The sequence below is a fragment of the Lontra canadensis genome, unplaced genomic scaffold, assembly GCF_010015895.1.
Source record: "Lontra canadensis isolate GAN:19392208 unplaced genomic scaffold, GSC_riverotter_1.0 scaffold125, whole genome shotgun sequence".
Taxonomy (NCBI): domain Eukaryota; kingdom Metazoa; phylum Chordata; class Mammalia; order Carnivora; family Mustelidae; genus Lontra; species Lontra canadensis.
Genome location: NW_022631119.1, coordinates 1,753,653 through 1,774,855, shown reverse-complemented (window position 1 = coordinate 1,774,855; position 21,203 = coordinate 1,753,653). Strand labels below are relative to the sequence as shown.

General features: G+C 50.9%; 1 protein-coding gene across 3 annotated transcripts; it reads right to left on the bottom strand.

The window, feature by feature from the left end:
• Nucleotides 1–9,935: 9,935 nt before the first annotated feature.
• FXYD5 (FXYD domain containing ion transport regulator 5) lies at nt 9,936–20,987 on the bottom strand. 3 transcript variants are annotated; one of them, XM_032841697.1, is made up of 8 exons: nt 20,739–20,975; nt 19,950–20,010; nt 18,032–18,112; nt 15,799–15,924; nt 13,649–13,744; nt 12,589–12,618; nt 12,437–12,511; nt 9,936–10,271 (listed from the first exon to the last, which is right to left on the bottom strand). In XM_032841697.1, the coding sequence occupies exons 1-8, from the start codon at nt 20,859–20,861 to the stop codon at nt 10,222–10,224; spliced, it is 642 nt and encodes a 213-aa protein (XP_032697588.1). In that variant the 5' UTR covers nt 20,862–20,975; the 3' UTR covers nt 9,936–10,221. The 3 variants fall into 3 exon arrangements, with proteins under 3 accessions (XP_032697588.1, XP_032697590.1, XP_032697589.1); XM_032841699.1 differs by lacking the exon at nt 20,739–20,975 and adding an exon at nt 20,325–20,563; XM_032841698.1 differs by lacking the exon at nt 13,649–13,744 and having other exon boundaries at nt 20,739–20,987.
• Between the last annotated feature and the right edge of the window lie 216 nt (nt 20,988–21,203).

Below are 21,203 nucleotides of genomic sequence, written 5' to 3'. Positions count from 1 at the left end.
TTCATTTCCTTAGGTGTTTTCCAAGTGCTGTCAAGCAGCTTTTCACATCACCCCACAAGACCACCCTAAGCATCTCTTGGGGTGGAACAAGTTCCCTCGGCTTCCTTTTTAAATATGAGAATGTTTTGGGATGACTGGGTGGCTCAGTGAGCTAAGCCTCTGCCTTCAGCTCAGGTCGTGATCTCAGGGTCCTGGGATCGAGCCCCACATTGGGCTCCCTGCTCAGTAGAGAGCCTGCTTCTCCCTCTCCCTCTGCCTGCCTCTCTGCCTACTTGTGCTCTCTCTATCTCTCTGTCAAATAGATACTTTTATTTAACAGTATTTATAAATACTAAATAAATATAAATAAAATCTTTTTAAAAAAATGAGCACTGGGTATTACAGGCAACTGATGAACCACTAAATTCTACCTCTGAAGCTAGTAAAAAAAAAAGGGGGGGGTGGAGAAAAAGCAGCAGCAGTCAGTGATCAGACAACTGATCCTCTATATTTGGAGGACAAGGTGATTTTTGGCCATTTGGGTCCTGCGGGGGGTAATGCAAGCTGGTGGAGGAACATGTGCACAGGCACCTGCCACGGGGCTGGGGCCGAGGGCTGGGAAGCTGCTACTCTGCTAAGAGCTGAAATTGAAGGAAATTACCACAGTGCACCATCCAAGCCTTCCTCTGGAAGTTTTCAGGCTTCAGTTGTCTCCATAGTTCCAAAATGAGTCTCCGGTGCAATTACTGTCCGGGTGGGGAGACAGCTTCCTTGCTCTTCCTGCTCTGCCATCTTCGCAGAATCCTCCAGGGGTTCTTTGTCAGGTGATGACAATGTTCTAATATGGATTGTAGTGAAGGTTGTGCATATCTGTGAATAGACTAAAAACTATTAGCTGCTACACTTTAAAGACATGGATTGTATGGTATGTGCATTACATTAAAAGAAAGCGGTATTTAAAAGAAAGAAAGAAAAAGTGCTGCTCTTTCCATGAAGGAAGCCATGTAATCAGCCTGCCATCACCAAGCAGACCAATCTGCCTGGAGACTGCTGCTGGATCAGGGGATTTAGTGCTGGTCTTTTCTGCTGGCAGACTGAGCACTTACCAGTGGCAGTAGCCAGATCAGCCTTTCCGAGCGGAAGTTCTGATTGCAGATCCCACGCGCAGCTCTCCTGGCCGCCCCTCACCCCCCATGGTTAATGAGCTGGGTTGGTGATGATGGCAGTGGCTGGGCAAAGTGACTGACTGGTGTCCACAAGATGGCTTATCCTATCTTCCTAAAATCTTATTTTCTGAGTTCACTCTGGCCAGCCCGTGTAGGACACAATTCTCTTCCTCCTCTGGAGAGTTCTACTTATCTCTTCCCCAGACCTCTTTGTAGCAGTCTCTGACCATCCAGCCAAACCATTAGTCGCAACTGATGAATTGATATAGATCTGTATTTCTGGGCATCTCTTGCTGCGGTCAAAATGGACAACCGGGTACTCTGTTCAAATTTCTGCCCATGGGCAAAGTTTCCCTTGACCCCCATCCTTCAGGGGTGTCCCAGGATGGCACTATCATGATACAGCTGTCCACTTTTGGGTGGTGCCTCCATGTCCTACGGAATTATATGTAAACCAGAGTTTTCTGTCTCTAGAGTTTTACTATCTGCAAAATCTGATTTTTTTTTCTTCTCAGTCAATTAGTCATAGAGAGCTCCACACGGGCCATAGGTGAGGTTTGAGATCGAGAAGGCATTGAAGCAGGAATCAGGGACCTGGACATCAGGGTAACTTCCTCAGGCAAAGTACTCATGCCTTCACCACCTGCTAGAACCGTCTTGTCTAAACCACTTCCACAGATCACTGCTGTGCATGCCTAACTTTGTGACTTCTTGGGTCGTGCAACAGGTGATGAAATGTCGCTCCATTGGCATAGTATCTTAGTGGCCTGGGGTCAAATATTTAGCCTCTACTAAAGCCCAGTAGAAAGCCAAGAACTGTTTTTTCAAAGATAGAATAATTATTTTCAGAGAATGACCTGACTTTGCTCCAAAATCCTAGAGGTCTACACCATGATTCACCAATAGGGAGCTGAGAGTCCCCAAAGAGCACCCCGTCTACCAAGACGCCTCAAGCACCATTGTCTCGGCCCGGATCTATCGCAGGGCTCTCCCTCATTCTGGACCCCACTCATAACTCACAGCTATCCAGATCACTCAGTAAATGAGTGACAGCAGTATTTCTAAGTGAGGTATATGCAGATTCGAAGGTCTGAAGAAGTTCCCCCAGCATTGGGCCTCTCTTTCAGGGTCAGGAGGGCCATGAGCAGCAACTTTGCCTGCACCCAGGAAGGAATATCTCTACATCCTTCCAATCCCTGGACCCCAAGAATGCTCACTGAGGTGATAGACTGCAAGTTTTTGTGGGTGGGATTTATTTCCCAATCTCTGGCATGCAATTGTCCTTCCAATATGTATAAAGTGGTGGCTATTTCTTGCTCATCAGATCCCATCATCATAACATCCTCCATCTAATGGGCCAGCGTGATGTCCAGGGAATAAGGCAGGTGCCTAAGCTCGGTCCAGATCATCTTATGACATAGGGCTGGAGTGCTGGTATACCTCTTGGCTGGGACAGTAGAGATGTTTCTGGCTTTGCCAGCTGAAAACAAACTTCTGATGGTCTTTACTATCAGGTATAGAAAAAATTTTTTTAAATTTTTTAAAAATCACGTTTTTCAGATCAGTAACTGTATAACAGGTCCCAGAAGATCTGTTGATTCCTCCAACAATGAAACCCCATTTGGAACAACAGCAGCCATTGGAACCACCTCCCCTGCTTACGTCTACAATGATCCACTGTCCACCTCCCAGATCCCTCTGTCTTCGGCACAGTCCAGATAAGCAAGTTGATGGGGTTGTGGTGAGACTCACTCCTCTGGCATCTTTCAAGTCTTGTTGGTGGCACCAATCTCCGCAATCCCTCCAGGAATGTGGTATTGCTTTTGGTTTGCTATTTGTATAGGCAGAGAGAGTTCTAGTGACTTCCACCTGGCTCTTGCTACTGTGATATCCATCAACTCCGTGGTTCAGGGAACCAATGTTGGAATTTTTATAATTGCTCAATGTATCTATTCCAATTATGCATTTCAGCATTGAGCAAATATCCACAGGATGGATTCAGTGACCAGTTAGGCTTTCTGTGGGACAGAACTTCCCTGAAACTCTGTTGATCACCTGACTCCCATAGCCCCACTCTGACTAACAAACCACTAGCTCCCGAGGTTCCAGGAACTCGAGTCAGATCCCCCCCCCCAGTGTCCACTCATGCTTGGAAAATCTGATTCTCTCCTTTCCCCTGGTGTACAGCTGCCTGGTAAATGACCACAGGTCTCCTCGGAGAAGTCTAGGAGAAAGATTCCCAGCATACATTTTGGGCAGCATAACAGGGTCCTACCTCCAAGGATCCCAGCCCCTCCTTTCATCGAAGGCTCAAGTGTAGGACGTGATCGAGGTGCAATGACTCTGTGTTGGTCATCCAGCTCTGAACTCATTCACTAGTCCCAGAGCTCATCCGCTAATTCAGATCAAGCAAGACTTTAGTAGGCTGCCCGCCTCTTTCATTTCAAACTAGGAAATGCCAATGAGCTCTGCAAGTCAGCTTGTTCTCACTCCGGGTTAGGCTTCACTCTCCAGTGGAAACCACGCCATCTGATCTTTGGTGTGTCAGTGCCCGCAGGATCCCTGCCACCTCTGGTCTGTCGTGCCTATAGAATTTAGAGTTCCCAGTTCAAGGGCAGCCGTTTCCCCTAGGATTTCTGACCTTCAAAGAAGAGCCACCATGAAGCTCTTCAAGGACGCTAGGAGTCCTTCCTATGACTTTATTTCTGACGGCCACATGACAGCTGATGATAGTGACCTCACTGTGGCTCTTTAACACCACCCCCCCCATGGTATAGCTAGTCTTAAATGACAAAGCCACTCAGTATTCCAGTCTTTCTAAGCCTATGTGGGTTTCTTTCCAGCTTAACTGAGATATCATCAATTAAATAAAAATTCTATATATTTGGGGCGCCTGGGTGGCTCAGTGGGTTAAAGCCTCTGCCTTCGGCTCAGGTCATGATCCCAGGGTCCTGGGATCGAGCCCCGCATCGGGCTCTCTGCTCGGCGGGGAGCCTGCTTCCTCCTCTCTCTCTGCCTGCCTCTCTGCCTACTTGTGATCTCTCTCTGTCAAATAAATAAATAAAATCTTTAAAAAAAATTCTATATATTTACGGTATACAGTGTGTTGTTTTGATATAAGTATATATCATGAAATGATTACCACAATCAAGCTAATTAACATTTTCATCACCTGTGTGTGTGTGTGTGTGTGTGTGTGGTGAGAACAAGATCTATTGAGATCTATTCTCTTGGCCAGATTCAGTGTTACTGTAATAAACACAATATTATTAACTATGGTCACTGTACTGTATATTAGATCTCTGGAATTTACTCATCTTGTATAATTGGAGCCTTGTGCCCTTTGACCAGCATCTCCCCATTCCACCCAACCCCCAGCCTCTGGCAAGCACCACTCCACTCTCTGCTTTTATGAATTTGATTTTTATGGATTCCATTTACAAGTGATATCATGCAGTATTTATTTCTCTTGTGTCTGGCTTATTCTACTTAGCATCATGTCCTCCGGGTCCCAAGACTTTTGGATACTTTCCTTCAGAGCAGGACTCAGCAAACTACAGCCCAGGGACCAAATCTACTGGACAGGCTGTTTTGTATGGCCTGCAGGCTAAAAATGGCTCTCACAATTTTTTAAATTTATTTGAGAGAGAGAGAGAGAGAGTGAGTGCATGAGGTGGGGAAGGAACAGAGGGAGAGAGGGAAAGGGACAAGTGGACTCAGTGCGGAGCCTGACGAGACAAAGGCAGAGGCTTAACCCACCCAGGCGTCCCAGTTTTCACATTTTTAATTGAAATAAAATCAAAAGAAGAATAATATTGTGTGACACATGCAAATGATATGAAATCCACATTTCAGTGTCCATAAATAAACTTTTATGGGGACACAGCCATGCTCATTCTTTTACCAATTGTCTTTGGCTGCTTTTCCACTCTAAAGCCGGAGCCGCAGCCGGCACTGGCCTAAAAACCCTAAAATGTTTCCTATCTGGCCTTTTACAGACAAGGCTTGCTGACTCGGACTCTGCGGGTCCACCAAGGAACCTTTGACATTTTAACCTAGGACAGGCCACCTTTGGGTACACAGGTCCATCAAACAACCAAGCAAACCATCAGAGGTATTCTTGGACCCTTATGTTCGAGCATCGAAGCTAGAATCTCTGCTTTCATGAACCAAATCAATACATTTGGCCTGACCCAATTTTATATTCTGCCCCTACCTTGGCTCAGCACACCAAAGACCCATTTCTACGCACGTTCTGCAGTTTTCTGTGGATGGAAATTGGCAATTGTTCTGGGGATCTCCTCACAGTTCCTATTTTGCTCCTCGCCCTTTGGGTTCTGTTGAGACTTGAGTCTGGCTACAGGTCTTAGAGGCAAGAAAAGTTCTTAGGAGGATCACCAGCTCCTACAAAGGGCGCTGCTTGAGGAAAGGCCATTCCAGTTCCTTCAAGCAAGAGGAGACCATCCTCCCCAGACAGGTGCAGACTCACTCGATGGGCAAAGGAGACGTGACAGCCTTGTTAGAATCTGCCCATATAACCCAAACCCACTTTTTGGGCTCCTGTTCCTTCCTATTCAGTGCCCTAGCATTAACCAAAGGACCGTGTAAGGTTGGAAGTTGGATGGGAATTGTAAATGTCGGCTGCTCACAGGATTTCACTTTGAGCGTGTTTTCAGAACTCTGGGCCCTCTCTCTGCAGGAAGTAAGTTTCTCTCCCCACAGCCACAGAAACGTTCGAGTCCCTCAGACAGCTCTTAGGCTGGGGATATAAAGCTCTGAGCTCCCCATTTTCTTTCCTCACGTTTTCCAGCACTCTTAGAGGCAACCAGCCAACTCATTAACCACCTTATTTTTACTAAAACATCCTATGGAAGCAAACACTTGGTCCCTGGAGCCTCGCTACTGATACAGACAGTTATCGGTACTGATCTGAGTAACTGCTTCGCCACTTTGTGCCATGGGCTATCAGTGTCTCCTTTGCCACGGGAAACAGGGTCATTAATGCCTTTAAATCTGATTAGATCAGAGAACCAGTTGCCTGTGACCGTGGTGGTACGTGTCCCGCAGAAGCCAGGGCCCCCCATCGCAGGGCTAGGCACGCAGCTGGTGCGGGGGTTGGAGGAACTAAAAGAGGGGGGAGGTGGGAACAGAGGCAGGCCCGGCTCTTGCCTTCTACCAGCGAGGTGAGTCGTCGCAGATAAAGGGTGGCTAGTGGAAGCCACAAGATGGCCACGGCTCCAACCTCAACCCCACCATCCCCCATGAGAACGTCTCTTGCATCCCACCTTAACCAGAAGCGTACAGGGAGGGGAATGCTGGGAAATGTCATTTCACCTAGCCAAGTGGACACATCCCAGAGTCACCTCATGGAGTGTTTCCAAGGCTGTTTAATCTCCCCACAGGCAGGAGCTCACACACTCACCCACCTCCCTAAAAGCAACACCTCACTGAAGCAAGCCTTGAAAGTCCCTCCCAACAGCCCCAAAAAGGCACGAGGTAGTTCCATGTGAAGAAAGCAAATTCCTTCCAGTGAGTGCGATGTGGCCTTAATTCTTCTAGAACAAGAATCTTGTCAGTATTGTACTCTGGAGTCTGGCTGCATTCCGAGAGCCATTCCATTAGGTCTTGGCAAGCCATCTCTCCCCTGATGTAAGAGTGGGGGAGGAGCTGCAGTTTAGACACCACAACAGAAAAAGGGGTCTTGTGCCAGAAGGGGTTGGGGCAGCAGATGGACAGCCTTTGGAGAGCACTGGGGGCCTTGCTGGAGAGATTTCTGGATGTCTTTTTCGAGTCTGAGAGTCAGTGTTCTGTCCCCTGGAGGTCTCCACAGACTCCAGTCTTAGGAATTACCTTTTCCTTTCAAATTTGAATAAAAAAGCTTGAGTCCCCATCCTTAACTTGGGAGAAGCTCAGCATCCTCCCCACCATATCCACGCATTCCTTGGGGCTATTGTTTTCCATGATGGTAGTCAGAGTGTCATAGACTCAGCTAAAAGACTACATTTCCCAATTTCTTTTAGCAGATAGAAGTGGCCAATCGGAAGTAAGCAGAAGTCTTTGGGAGGGGATCCTGGGATCCCCTTTTAAAAGGACGAAGCTCACCTAGTGGTGCCATCCCCTCCACACCTTTTTCTTTTCTTCTTGCTTTTTTTCCTCTGGAACATGACAGGTTAAGGCTCCTGCAGCCATTTTGTGATCATGAGGTTTAGAGCCACATGCTAAGGATGGCAGAGTGGTAGGTCAATAGGAGCCTTGTCCCTTATGACACCAATGAACCCCTTCTCCAGTCTCGGACTACACACTTCATAGTTCTGTTTTGTGAGGGAGAAATAAATCACCTTGTTGAAACTACCGTTGTTACTGACTTATGGCTCTTGACATTGAATATAGTTTCTGTTTCCAGAATTCTTGGTGTGTGAGATAATAACTTTCCTTTGTGGCATTACCCAGTTCCCTCACTATAAGAATATTGTAGTTTCCTACCTTCTTGAACGCAAACTTGGCTGTGTGACTTGCTCTGGCCAATGAAATGTGAGCAGGACATGCACACATGTCCCTTCAGGCAAAGACTACAAGAGCCAGCGGTGTCACCTTCTTCTCTCTTCTTTGTGTCACTGGTAACCAGAGATGTTTCCAATGGTGGCTTCTCCATCAGCTTAGGTCACATCATCGCTCCCAGGCGACCTTTGATAAGCACAAGGTATGACTACGAACACACCCTTGCCATTGTAAGCCACTGAGATTTTGAAATTATTCCCGTCACTTTTCGGCCTGATATAGGGAATGAGGAGCTCACAAGCTTTTTGGAAAGCCTGGTGGAGTGGGCTCTAGGCTAAGACTTTGCAGATGATTTCCAGAACCTGACTCTGGAGAAAAATTTGCCTCCACTCATGTGCTGCTTGTTGACACTCACAAGATCACCACACCAAGCAATTCCCCATGACCCCAGCTGGTCGTCCTACAATTCAGTTCAATTCTGACATGCACCAGAGTGAATGCAGAGCCCAGAAGGGAATGGATGGGTCCCATGAGACTGCCCCTCCCCCACCCCTTCTGACGCCCATGGATCGTAGGTCCCAGGTTACCCACAGCTTCTGTCAAATGTGACTACAAATTGGGGGTTTCCATGGTTCCCTCACCTTGGATTTGATTATTTGCTGGAACAGCTCATAGAACTCAGGGAAACACTTCTGTTTACCAATTTATTATTATCATTATTGCTTATTCCAGAACTTCATATAAGTGGTAGTATTAGGAGTGAAAGTACCCGCGAGCTTTGGTACCCGGCTCCTTTCGCTCAGGCTAATGCTTCTGCGAGTCCTCCTTGTTGCTGCTGTGTTTCGTGGTGAGCCATATTCCTTCTCAGCATACACCACAGTTTGTATCCATTCGTGTGTGTGTGTGTGTGTGTGTGTGTGTGTGTAATATACACATGAATGACCTCCCCCTGGCCGATGGGTTAGGCCTCTGATTAGCAGCTGGTGGATGTCAATCAAAAATATTTTTAGAACCCCCCCCATACGTATATATCATACTACATACATCACAAATATAATATACTTATATCCCATGTAATATGGCTATGCATATACATAGTATATATCACACATGTCCATATGATATATATCACATATAATACATGTTATTTTCAAGGGATTTATCCCATTTATTTTTTATTTGAGAGACAGAGACAGGAGAGTGAGCGCAAGCCAGGGGAGGAGCAGAGGGGGAGGGAGAGGGAGGAGGAAAGAACCTCAAGCAGGCTCCAAGCTGGGCGCAGAGCCTGACACAGGGCTTGATCCCAGGACCTTGAGATCACGACCCAAGCCGAAACCAAGAGAAGAGTATATAAAGAGTCAGATTATTTGGAGTGTACTCTGATGTTTCTCTTTTCTATTTTATTACTTTTCTATGTTTTCTATTTTATCTATTTTTTCTACTTTAGTTTCTTTTTTTTTCTATTTTGTTACTTTTCTATTTTATTACTTTTTTATGCTATTCACAGCCCATGAAACTGGTTTCATAATCCATGAAGAGGTTGTGACCTGAGGTCTGTGAACTCTTGTTATGCAAGCCCCCGAGGACAGGACCTGGTCTCTGTACTTTGTCGTGATGGCCTGTACACCGGGGGAGTGGCCTTTGTCCTGGGCCCCACGCTGCAGAGGGCCTGCTCCAGCCTTAATCGGTGGAGCCCCTCTCCAGGGCCTTCAGGATGTGCCCACCAGAGCCTGCGCCTTTCTTGACCCTTCTCGGGGTCCCCAGGACCCTGGAATTCCCTGCCCAAATGGCTTTGAGCCCTCCCCCTCCAGGGCCTGTGTGGCCTTCTTGATGGACCTCCCTCTCCACCAAGAGGTGGCCCAGAAGCAGTCATTTGTAGTGGGGGGTGTGGATAGAGTTCGGATGGGCAGGCTGGGGAGTCCACACTGGTGTGCGAGGCCCTTCACAGTGACGAGGGATCTGGAGTGTAAAGAAAAGTAGGCCCCTGTGGGCCTGGGACCTCCATTTGCACTTGGCCAGTTTCCTACCAAGGTGAGGGGTGAGCTCACATCCAGACGCCAGGCTGGGGTCTTGAACTGCTGTGGGCCCAATCCAGTGCTGATGCTCCCACCAGCCAGAGTCCCCATGGCCTACCCTCCCGTCCCTGCTGCCTCACACCAGTCAGGCTGTGTTCTCTGGGTTCCCTGCCTTGGCTTTTGAGTCTGTGACCCCCTTCCTTCACTCCTCGGGGGACCCATCCCCAGTCCCAGCTGCTTTCTTCCGCTCCCCAGTCATGAATGATCAGAGGCCATGGGCAAGGACCACAGTGCTTTACTTTTCATCTGAACACAACAGGTAACTTGGGGAGCAGTGCCCAGGGAGCCAGGCAGCCCTCTGGGTGGGCAGGGTGGGGAGGGGAGGGGCCTTGGGCCATCAGCCCCGGCTCTGGCTCCATCCGGGTCTTCCCTCTCAGGCTGGGCTTTGTTGACTATTCTGTAGGCTTCGCGAGGGAAGGGAGGTGGCTGGGCACGGTGAGCCGGTGGGGACTCAATCTTGGGGTGCCCATCAATTCAGTTGCCGGCCCCTACTTCCAATGGTCTCACCTGTTACGATTCCGGCATAATTGGGGTAACCGCCTACACTTGCCACCTGCGGGTGAAGAAAAGGGTCCAGTCATGTGTTGGAACAACGGTGATTATCGCGTGTGCTCTGGGTGCTAGGGGTCAAGGCCTGCTGACCCTGTCCCTCAGGAAGCTCCAGGGCAACCCTGAGCCAGAGATGAGGAGCACACAGGAAAAGAGTGAGTGCGAGGGCCCCAAGCAAGCAGCCTCCCACACACACAGAGGAGCTTGAAAACCCCTCTGAGCTTGTGTGTGATTCGTTCGTTCAGCAAATATTTACTGCGCACCTACTATGTGCCAGGCTCTGATCTTGGCACCGGGAGCACAGCTGGGGATAGGAATGAATAAAATCCCTGCCCCGGGAGAGCTAACTTTCTAGTTGGGGAGACCGACAATGAGCAAAATGACTAAGTCAAGTGTACGGACAGTGATATCAGATGGTGACGTGGGCTCAGAAGAAAACTAAAGCCAGGAGGGAGGCAGGGAGGCCCAGGGGCCGGGGCCATCCTCATGGCGTTGACTGGAGGGGCCTCACTGAGCAGGTAACATTTGAGCACATTGAAAGAGGTGGGGGGAGAGCCACGTGGACATCTAGAGGAAGGGTGTTCCAGGTAGAGGGAATAGCCAGTGCAAAGGCCCTGAGGTAGAAGGAGACAGGTGGGCTTAGTGGACAACAGTGGAGGTCGGGGGGCCAGACCCAAGTGAATGAGGGGGCGGATTCCAGAAGACAAGTCTCCAGCTGCCACCTTTGCCTCCTCACCTCTTTCTACTCCCCGCTAGGCTCACACAGCCCCAGCCACCCCGGCCTCTTCCTGTGGTTACTGCAACATGCTCAGCTAACTCCTGCTTTGAACTTGCTGCTCCCTTTACTTGTTTTTTAAATCGTCTTTCTCATCATCAAGAATCAGTTCTGACTTTATCTCTTTAGAGAGAGTGTCTCTTCCCATCCCTCCTGGCTTGTTATTCTGCTTTTTTTTCCTTCTGGCAATGTCCACTCTGCTCACTAATGCACTCACCTGTTTACTGTCATCCCCTCACTGGATGTGGGCTCCCCAAGGGCGGGGACCGGGCACAGCATAGGCACAGAGTAGGTACCCACAGATGACTGTCACTGGAACCACTGCCGGCCCCAGAGCTAACTTTCAGGCTCCGCCCTCACACAGACCTGGGTCCAGTCCTTCCCTGATTTTCAGGTGCTTCATGACCTTGGGCACACCCCTAGTTCTCTGAGCTTCACTCTTCCCACGGTTGTCTGGGTGGGAGATGGCGGGAGGGGAGGGGTGAGGACAGGCTCCAGCACAAGGTCAGGATCAACAAATGGCAGAGACAGTTGTTTCTCGAGCCCTGGACTCGGTGGGGGGCAGGAGGCACCCGCCATCTCTTCTCACCACTGCTAGTGTTCTGCCTCCCACCTCAGACAGAAAAGGATGTGGCTGTGTGCGTTTTCCTGATGGGGAAGTTGGGCAAGAGAGGCAATAACACTTGATGTAAGCTATATGGCTTCACGCAGAGCTTGCGAACGGGTGGCCTGTGTGTTTTAGTTCATCTGCAGCATTTTAAAAATTAATTTTTCTGCTCATTGTTCTCTCTCTGCCCCCATTCCCTATACAATGCTGGGCTCCATGCAACGCTGTCCCCAACCCCCAAGAGACTGCATCCCCTTGTCTCCTCGTCTCCTAACAGCCCTGGCTGGGAGGCTGTGGCCAGAGAGAGAGGTTTGGGTTTCAGATCCCTTCCCCCTCTGCTCCCTCCTGGTGGGCTGGAGGGCAGGGGCATGCAGGGGCTGGAAACCTCTCCCTGGAGCCATGGAGCCACGACCCAAGCCAGTGGCTCCGTCTACAGTTCTGTCTCCCACTAGTCCCTGGCGCCACCACTCCCTCCTGTCACCTCTCCAGGCTGTGGGGACACGGTTGCCCCTCCCCGTTGCTGTGCCATCCTGCTGCCACCAGAAGAACCACCCAGCTGAGCTCAGCCTACATCTCCAAAGGGCATGTTTGGGCTAAGTCAATGGTGATCATTTTAAGCCATTGACTTCTTCCAGTGTGGTTTCTCCAGACATGTAGCTAATATGTCCTGTTTAAAACAACTCTGCCCCAGGGAGGAGGGGCTTCAAGAACTGATCCCCTGAGTCAAAGTCCAAGCTGAAGCCTCCTCCCTCCCAGGCTTGGGGCCTCCCCCAGCTCTGAGTCTTACTCGTGAGGATGACAATGCCCGTGATGAATAGCACAGCTGCGACCAGCAGCCCCCGCTTCCGGAGAGTGTATTCATCTGCAGAGAGAAAAGTGGAGTAGGACAAGAGGGGCCTCCCTCCCTGCCTCTTCCCACTCCTCCCATGGGTAACTTACCATAGGAGAAGGGGTTGTCCTCACTGGAACCTGGGAGACAGACAGGGAGCAAGTCAGTGTTCAACAAAAATTGTGGAGTGAAGCAGTGAATGACGGAGACGGTAGGGAGGGAGGGAGGAGGACCCGGGTCTCAGCCTTGGGATACTTAGAACCAAAGCCTCATACAACGCACCACATGGCTCCCACCCCCTCTCTACCTCAGCTCCTCATTCCAGCGCTCACCTCGATGGCCACCCCACTGGCGGCTGGACAAGTCCCCTCTCACCTCAGGGCCTTTGCACTGGCTGCTGCCTCTACCTGCAACACCCCTGCCCAGACATCCACATGACTCCCCCTCAGCTCCTTCTCAGGGAGGTTTCCCCAGCCCTTTATGGAAAATACTCCAGTCACCTCTGCCCGTAATGCTACTTTATTTCTCTTGATAGCAGCTTTAAACCACCTGATACATAATTCTTATAACTCTTATTTATTGTCTCTATCCCCCACAAAAATGGGGAAGAGATTTCCCGAGGGAAGAGATTTTTGTCGGCTTTGTTCACTGCTGTCTCTCTGATACCTAGAACACAGCAGGTGCTTGTCAATGTGTTTTGAATGAATGAATGAATGAACTCTTTATGTGACCAATCATTTCTACCCCTTCAGTGGGGCTGGCTGGGCAGGAAGTGGAAGATAAGACCACAAAGGGATGGATCAAGGTATCCCTGAAACAGAGCTCCCTTCCTGACCCCTAAATTGATATCAGAAGCATGAGTAAGTCCAGCTGAGACCAGAAGAGCCCCTCAACTGAGCCCAGATGAAATTTCCAAACTGCAACCTTGGGAGCTACATAAATGGTTGTTATTTTAAGCCACTGAACGTCATGGTGGTTTGCACTGGGCAATCATTCATGGATTCGTTTGTCTATCCAGACATTTATTGGACACCTACCTTATAACTCCCCCTTCCAGCCTTGAACTCATGTTTACAGAGGACTATTTCATGCTGGGCATGGTTCCAGGTGCTAGAAATACACAGGGAATAGGAAATTTCCTGTTTCCAGTCTGGGAAGGGAGTTACTGACCAGTCGGCCCGAGGATAGGGTCTGGCCTGCCGCCTTTGCCTGGAGACTGCCTCTTGGAGAGCGTTGTTCCTTTACTGGGTTCAGCCGAGGGTGTGGCTAAAAGGTGGCAGAGGGCAGAAGTGAGTTGTGGAGGAGACAAGGCACGATGACTTCCCTTCCTGGGTTCATGACCTGAGCCCAAGGCAGCCGCTTAACAGACTGAGCCCGCCAGGTGCCCCACCACCTCATTTCTTAAGTATGAACCGACAGGAAAGGATCACAAGATGTTCGGGAAAGCCTTGGCCAAGGGAAGGCTCAAGCCAGACCGGCAGCAAGGACAGACACACGGAAACCACAGAGAACGTAAAGGACTGTGTGCTGTGCGGGGCTCAGGCACACTGGTCCTAGAGAGCCTGGGCTCACATTCTGGTTCTGCAGCTTTGGGCTGTGTGGCACGGGGCTAGCAGAGTAACCTCTCTAAGCCCCAGCTGTCTACCTGTAAAATGAGGTTTTGACAGTTCCTACCACGCAGGGTGGCCGGCCATGAGCACTGAATGAGTGAACATGGGAAAGCTTAGCACAGTGCCTGGCACAGAGCAAACTCCGCTGTTGCTGTCACCCTAGAGCTGGCTCTCCTGCTAGGAGCAGCTTCCCCTTTCTTTGGGGTGGGAGGGCCTGCTCCCGCTTTCCCCAGTCCATCTGGTTCTATTGTAACACAGGCCACAAGGGGGAGCATGTGACCCAAGCTCCTTCTTCCCTGGGAGGAGGGCTCTAGTGAGCCAAGGCTCTAAGGTGCATTTTACCACTTGATTTCATGACTCCCTCAGCCCAGCTGACTTTCTCTCACGCATATTCAGGAACATGATATCATAACACAGAGTAACTCGGGTCAACACGGACTCACAGCAAGTGAATCTAGAGATGTGAGAATGTTTTTCTCCATTGGGAAGAGTGGACACAGTCACTACACATCCCTGCACCTCCATTTTGGTGGAAAATAGAATGGTTCTCTTCTCTAAGACATTTTATTTCCATCCGTGGTAAAACTGCTTTAATAAATAGGCTCTGTCAGAATCAGATGCTTCACTGCCATCCCTGGAAAACTACAATGATTATAAAAATCCACAAGGGGAATGACATGGCCTTGGAGGTGATGCTCTTGTGCAGTGCCCAGTCTGCACAACTGTGCATGCATGTCAGCCTGGGAGTGGTCCAAGCTACAGTACCTTCCAGATGGGGCTGCTCTTCAAATATGGGTCACACAGGAATGGGAGACCACCTGCTGGCTTCCCCTCAGCTCAGCGTCCTTTCCTATGCCTGTTAACTGACTCACTGCTCCTGAGGGGAACTACTTCTTCCCTGACTCTGGTCTATGCAGTGCAAACAGGGGTGACCCTGCTCTCCAGCCCCAGAGTGGGCACAAGTCTCCGGCCTAAGCAGTCAGAGCAATCCATTTCCCTGGCTCCCTTTGGCCATACGTGGGCGTGTGACCCCAGCTGGGCCAGGGAGTGTCAATTCTATGCCTTGGGCTACAGATGAGAAAGAGATGTGCTCTATCTGCTGGGTTTATGACCTAAATAGAACTATAGGACTATATTTGCCACCAAGAGGGGAAGAGAAACTTGAGAACTTAAGAACATAGACAACAGAGCTGAGAAAGAGATAGCAAGTCAGTTATGATGACAGTCCTTGAGCACCTAGATCCAGCTGTTCCTGAAATCCTATATTGGGACTTTACAGAACACATATAGCCAATAAATCTATTTTACTTTTAGTTGCATTTGCAGTATTTTACAAGTGAAAAACTGCTGCTCTAACATGAAGAGGTACACAAAGGAAACATCTACATCCACATTTCCAGGTGCCAGCCCTATAAAGGAACCTGAAAAAAAAAAGTCCATCATGTTTGGAAAACGCCGTGTACAACAGCTCCTGTAGGGGATGCTTGCTGCAAATGAGTCTTAATAGGACTCCAAGAAGTCCCGCCAAAAAGAAATGTGTTTAACTCAGAGTTTCCCAAATACCTTTGACCGCAAATCAAAACAGAGTTTTTTGAAAATGTATGAATAATTCCCCAAACAGGTGCTCTGAGAAATGTACTTGGGGAACTGTTGACCCAGATAGAGAATTAAACAAAATTTGTATGTTGCCTTTCTAGTCCCAGGCCGTACCTTCTGGGCCGGTCTTGCCTGTCCTCGGATCTGTGGTTAGGGGCGGGTGCACTCCCATCGGTTGCTGGGATTGGGTCTCCTCCACTTTCGGGGTCTGGATCTCCACCTCCTGCTCTCGTGTTGTTCCTACTCAGGTCAGATGAGTGAGGGAAGGGTGAACAACGAGTGAAACAGGGGCTTGCAGATCCATAAAACATCAGAGGGCCCTCTCCCCCTCCTCTGGTTGGCAAAAATCAGGGACGGTCATGTTGCAGGTGTCACGGTGCGGGCGGGAAAGGGGGACACTGGCCTGTGGCTGGCAGGAGGGCAAATCTACACAGCCACTTCCCAAGAGGCTTTGAAAACACATGTCGGTGTTTGTGTTCTTTGTCCCATAGCGTTGTGGGTAAACGCCGAGATCCGGGACCCCCAGTCCCACCTCAGTCCCTGACTTGTTGTGACACCTTGAGTGAGTTATTCTGAGCCTTTGTTTCCTTGCCTGTAAAGGAAGGCTGTTCTATCTCAGAAGGTTTGGGTGAGGATTGAGTGAGTGAACACAGATCAGATAGAACCATGACCAATATATCATAAGCGCTGATGGGGTTTGCTTAAGGAGGAGGGAACGAGGTTGCCTATCGCGTTGCTGGGCGTAGGAGAGAAGACTGAGATGTTCACAAGACGTGCAAGTTTTCCTTAACCATGCGCAGACATCCAAGCGGAGTACCAGACAGCAGTGCAAAAGAACAAGACCAGTAGTTTATACAGGAATGTGGGGAGAGCTTCTAAACATACCGTTGCATGGGGGGAAATAGCAAGTTGCAGAACAACGATCATTTTGCAAACAACCAGCTCACAGGAACACGCTCCCCAGTCAAGATATTTTCTGCAGGCAATCCCCCTGTGGTCCAACATCTCTGGGGGGCTACTCCCCAACCAGCGCCAGCAGTGGGGGCCTCTTGGAGATGGCGGGGAGAGAACAGAATGGGGGATGGACCATGGGATTTCATCCCGCCTATAATATCTGTATCTACTTCCAAGCATGTACTATGGTATCATCAAATATTCATGGAGAAAATCAGGGAGAACTTTTTGAATGATACTCCCAGAAACAATTCAAAACTCTCTTGAAAACTCAAAAAAAGCAAAAGATACAGAGATTAAAGGAAGGAAGGAATGGCTTTGGCCCCCGGGGAGTTGCCAGGGTGTTTGCAAAGCTCTGATCCTTGAGCTGGGTGCCAGTTATGCAGGGGATCGATTTAGAGTAATCTGCTTTAGTTCTATGTTTATGGGTTTTGTATTTTTCAGTATGCATATTCTTTTTCACGATTTCAAAGGATTTGTTTCTAAAGAAGCAGAGGTGGGTGACTGGTTGTCCCACCACAAAGTAAGACAGAGGGTTCAGAGCTGGGGGACCAAAATGAGTAAGAAGGAGAGGCGTCCATCCCAGGCCCACGGTCCCGCCCCCTCCTCCACTCACCACCAGTCTGCGGGGTTATCTGAGGGGTGGGCTGAGCATCTGGAGTCCAGAAACAGGGAAAGAAGAGAGAGAAGATGTGGAGAAGGTCCATGGGTAGAGGAACAGGGGGATTTCTGTAGCTGCTCAATTTTGATAAAATTGAAATGACTAAATTAACCGAACCATTTGCTAACGCTCCAGCGGCCTCGCCCTCTCCTGCCCTGCCTCAGCCTTCCCCTCCCACAGATTCACATGCCCCTACTCAGAACCCATCCACCTCTGGAAAGAGCCCCTGGAACTTTCCTTATGAACCACCATTCGCTGAGTCTGGGTCCACTTCATTCAGTGAGGCCGGCAACAATCTTATTGGGGTTGGAACATGAGACTGGGGTCTGGCCAATCAGCTTTGGCCTGTGGCCACAATGATCATCATGGCTGGACTTGTCACCTGAACCTGGTCAGGGATGCTCAGTTGTGGGAATTTTGCTGGATTGGGGAAGGGGAAACCCGTTTTCCTCCGGCTTCCTAACAGGACGGATGGAAGCCTCAGGTCTCTAGGGGCCGTCTTGACCCCATAAAAGGATCGTCCAACCAAATCAGAAAAGATAGAACCGAGAGATCGAGACAGGTTCCTGATAGCATCATTTGAGCACCTAGACCCAGCCATGCCTGAAGGCCTATCACCAGACCTTCCGATTGCACAAAGCCAAAATTCCTGAGCAGTCAGAGCTTGAGATTTTTGTAGCTGTTGTTATTTGCAGTGACAGGATCTTGACAGATCTATCTCTCTTTCCTCACCTGGGGCTGGTGTCAGAGCACGAGCGTTTGATCTGTTTCTGTCTGCTGGAGAAAAAAATGTGGCCTCCTTCGATATCTGTCCTGGGAAACCAAGGGCAAGGAGTCAGAGAGGAGCCTCTGGCCCCGCTTCTCTCACCAAAATTCCACCTTGCCCTCCCCTCTGAAGCTGTGGGCAGTAGCTCAGGACATACTGGTAGAGCAGCAGACAGACAAACGGACATTTGAATAGTGGTATCCATCCATGGTCCTGGAAGTGTTTTAAGAAATGCTGATGCCCAGCACTCCTTCTCCAGCCCCTCTCCCTTGCCCATCCTTGTGGGAAAGGAGAGGTGATTTAGCCTCGTAGGCCCAGGTCCTAAAGTTAGCCAGGGCTGTGGTCTCAAATTCTGTTTCCAGCGACTTCCTTCCTATGTGACCTGGAGAGGGTGAAGTCCTCTCTCTGAACCTCAGCTGTCTCATCTGCAAAGATGGCATACTACCTGAATCTGCTTCTCAGGGCTACAGACAGGGTGAAAGGACACGGCAGAGGAAAGGGTCTCCCCTACTCCCTGATATGCAGCCAGAACTGGATACAGCCACTGCTCCCGCCCTGGCCCAGCCTCACACTCTCTGGCCTGGATAACCGCCCCCCTGGGCTCCCTGCCTTCATCCCTGCCCGCTGCAGTCTGCTCCCACTGGCAACCAGAGGGGCCCGTCAACCCCTGGCGCAGGTCAAGGTCTTGCTTGTGCAGAGCCCTCTCCTTGCTCCTAATACAAGCCAAAGGACTTGTGGGGCCTGGGCCCTCCCCCTCTCCCCTCCATCTGGTCCCCTGTCATCCCTCTCACCTCTCCTCTTCCCACCCTGCCCTTGCTCACCCCAGCCCAGCCACTTGGCCTGCCCGCTGTTCCTTGCACTCACTGGACAACACTCATCCCCCAGATCCTGCTTGGCTCATTCCCTCATGTCCTTTGAGTGTCTGCCCAAATATCACCTTCTAGCGAGGTCTTCTGGGGCCACCCCATCTAAACAGTCCTCATTACTCTGCTCCTCTTTTCTCCATAGCACTTACCACCTTCTAGCATGCCATATAGTTTGCTGATGGATTGTTTATTGCCTGTCTTTCCCAGCTAGAATGTGAGCTCCTGTTTTATGTGATGCTGCTTCCCCCATGCATAGATTAAAGGCTGGCACACAGTAGCTGCTCAGTGAACACTGGCGAATGACTGAAAGAATACATGAAAACCATTTTAACAAAGACAAATGGGGCAGCTTATGACCCAGATTCTGGGAGCAAGAAAGATGGTTGTATCCCAGCCTCACTGCTCACTAGCCTCTGGCACACAACACTTGCCTTTCCTGAGCCTCGGTCTCCTCATCCATAAAATGGGCATGACCGTATGCATAACGGGGTAGGGCTTAAGTTGAAATGAGTTGCCCTAGGCAGCACATGCCATGTAGAAAGCACTTGCAAGTGCCCACCATGAGAACTGTCTTCTAGAAACCCTCCTCAGGGAGGACTGAGACAGTTCTAACTCTTGGACTGACCCCAGCTCACCCCCTTTGCCTAATCGTGTATCACCCGGCTGTCCAAGGAGCGGCTTTGCTGGGAGCCTAGGGTTCCTGGCTGCTCAGTAGAAAACTGACACCAGTCTCCCAGCCAAACCAAACTCAGTGAGTTCTTCTTGGAGGTGAAATGAAGATGCTCAGCGGGACAGGCTCTGGCCAGACTCATTGGAAGCGGCCACCCAGGTGCGAAGTGTCCAAAGAGGGTGTAACCCCGGTCCCCTCCACCAAGCCCCCACTTCCTGGTGCTGCCTCGGTAGGAGGGTGGAGACACAGGGCAGGCCATCGAAATCCACCGGGCACCCGCCCACCCCCCACCAGTGTACTCAAGGTGGGGCACTCTGGGACAGAGTGGGGACAAGGGCTCAGCCTTACCTCTGGTGGGGAGAATCAGGCCAATGATGGTGAGGAGGCACAGGCGACCAGAGGGCGACATCTATGGGGTGAGCGGGAGCTGGAGTCAGCCATGATGTCACTAGGCAGACCCCCCCCACACACACACACACATGCCGGTCCCGTGGGGATCCTGCAGCCCCTTCTTTACCCAGAGGAAGCACCTCTGGCTTCAAGGACCCCCACCCTGCCAGGGCTTCAAGGAGAAGGAGGGTTCTAGAAGTGGAGGGAGGCCCCCAGCAACCACCCCCTTCTTCCATCTGCAGGCCCCCAAAGAAAACAAGAGGCATCAGACCAAAAGGGGCTTCCAGGAACAGCCACCGCACAGGGACACCCCTGGGGCAAAGAAGAACTTACCCCACCAAGGCTGAGCCTACAAGGCACAGGAGTAGGTCGGGGACCCCGTGCCTCCCTCCGGGGCTGTCCCCAGAGGCTAGGAGTCAGCAAGGAGGGGAAAGAGGAAGAATGAGTAATGTGCTCCCGATCTCAAAGGAAAAAGTGAGCTGGTGTTAGGGGCCTCACCGCCTCAGGGACAATAGAGCAGGATGCTGGGCACCTCTTGGAGACCCCGCCGGAGAGGGATGGCGGAAAGCTGGGGAGACTGAGGCCCCCAGGGAGCCCGCAGCCCACCGTAGTGCCCGAAGAGCAGGCGCGGAGACTGGAGCATGAGTAGGGGGCAGAGAGGCACGAAAAGAGCAGTGCTCCAGGCACCTGAGCCCAGCCCCTGAGCAGAGGGGAGGCGGGCGCAGGCGGATCGGAGGAGAGACTTACGTCAGAGCCGGGGGTCCCAAGCCGGCAGCCTCGTGGACAGAGGGCAGCGGCGGTGGCTGCGTCCCGGCGGAGGGTGTGGCCAGGGGAGAGCTGGCGGGCGGGGACCGAGACGGGCTCAGTCATTTCCTCTCGGGTTTCCTGGCTTCAGAGCCCGCGGTGGGAGCAGGAGGGGGAGACGCTGAGGGCGATGGGGGGCAGGGGTGAGAGGCCTGTTAGTGGCCTCCACCCACCCGCTGGGGGGAGGAGGGCGGGAGAGCACCGGCAGGTCTTGGTGGGTGGGAAACCTTTGGGGAGGCAGGGGAGCGTGGGCGGGGTGTCTACTCTGGGGTGGCGGGGGGCGGCGGGGAAGCGACAGGAAGGGGCGACTGGGGAGGAGGCGCGGAGCACGGGAGGGGAAACTCCCGGGTCTCTGAGACTGGGGAGGCCACTGGGGCGCTGGGGGAGGGGAGGAAGAAGGAGGTGGCA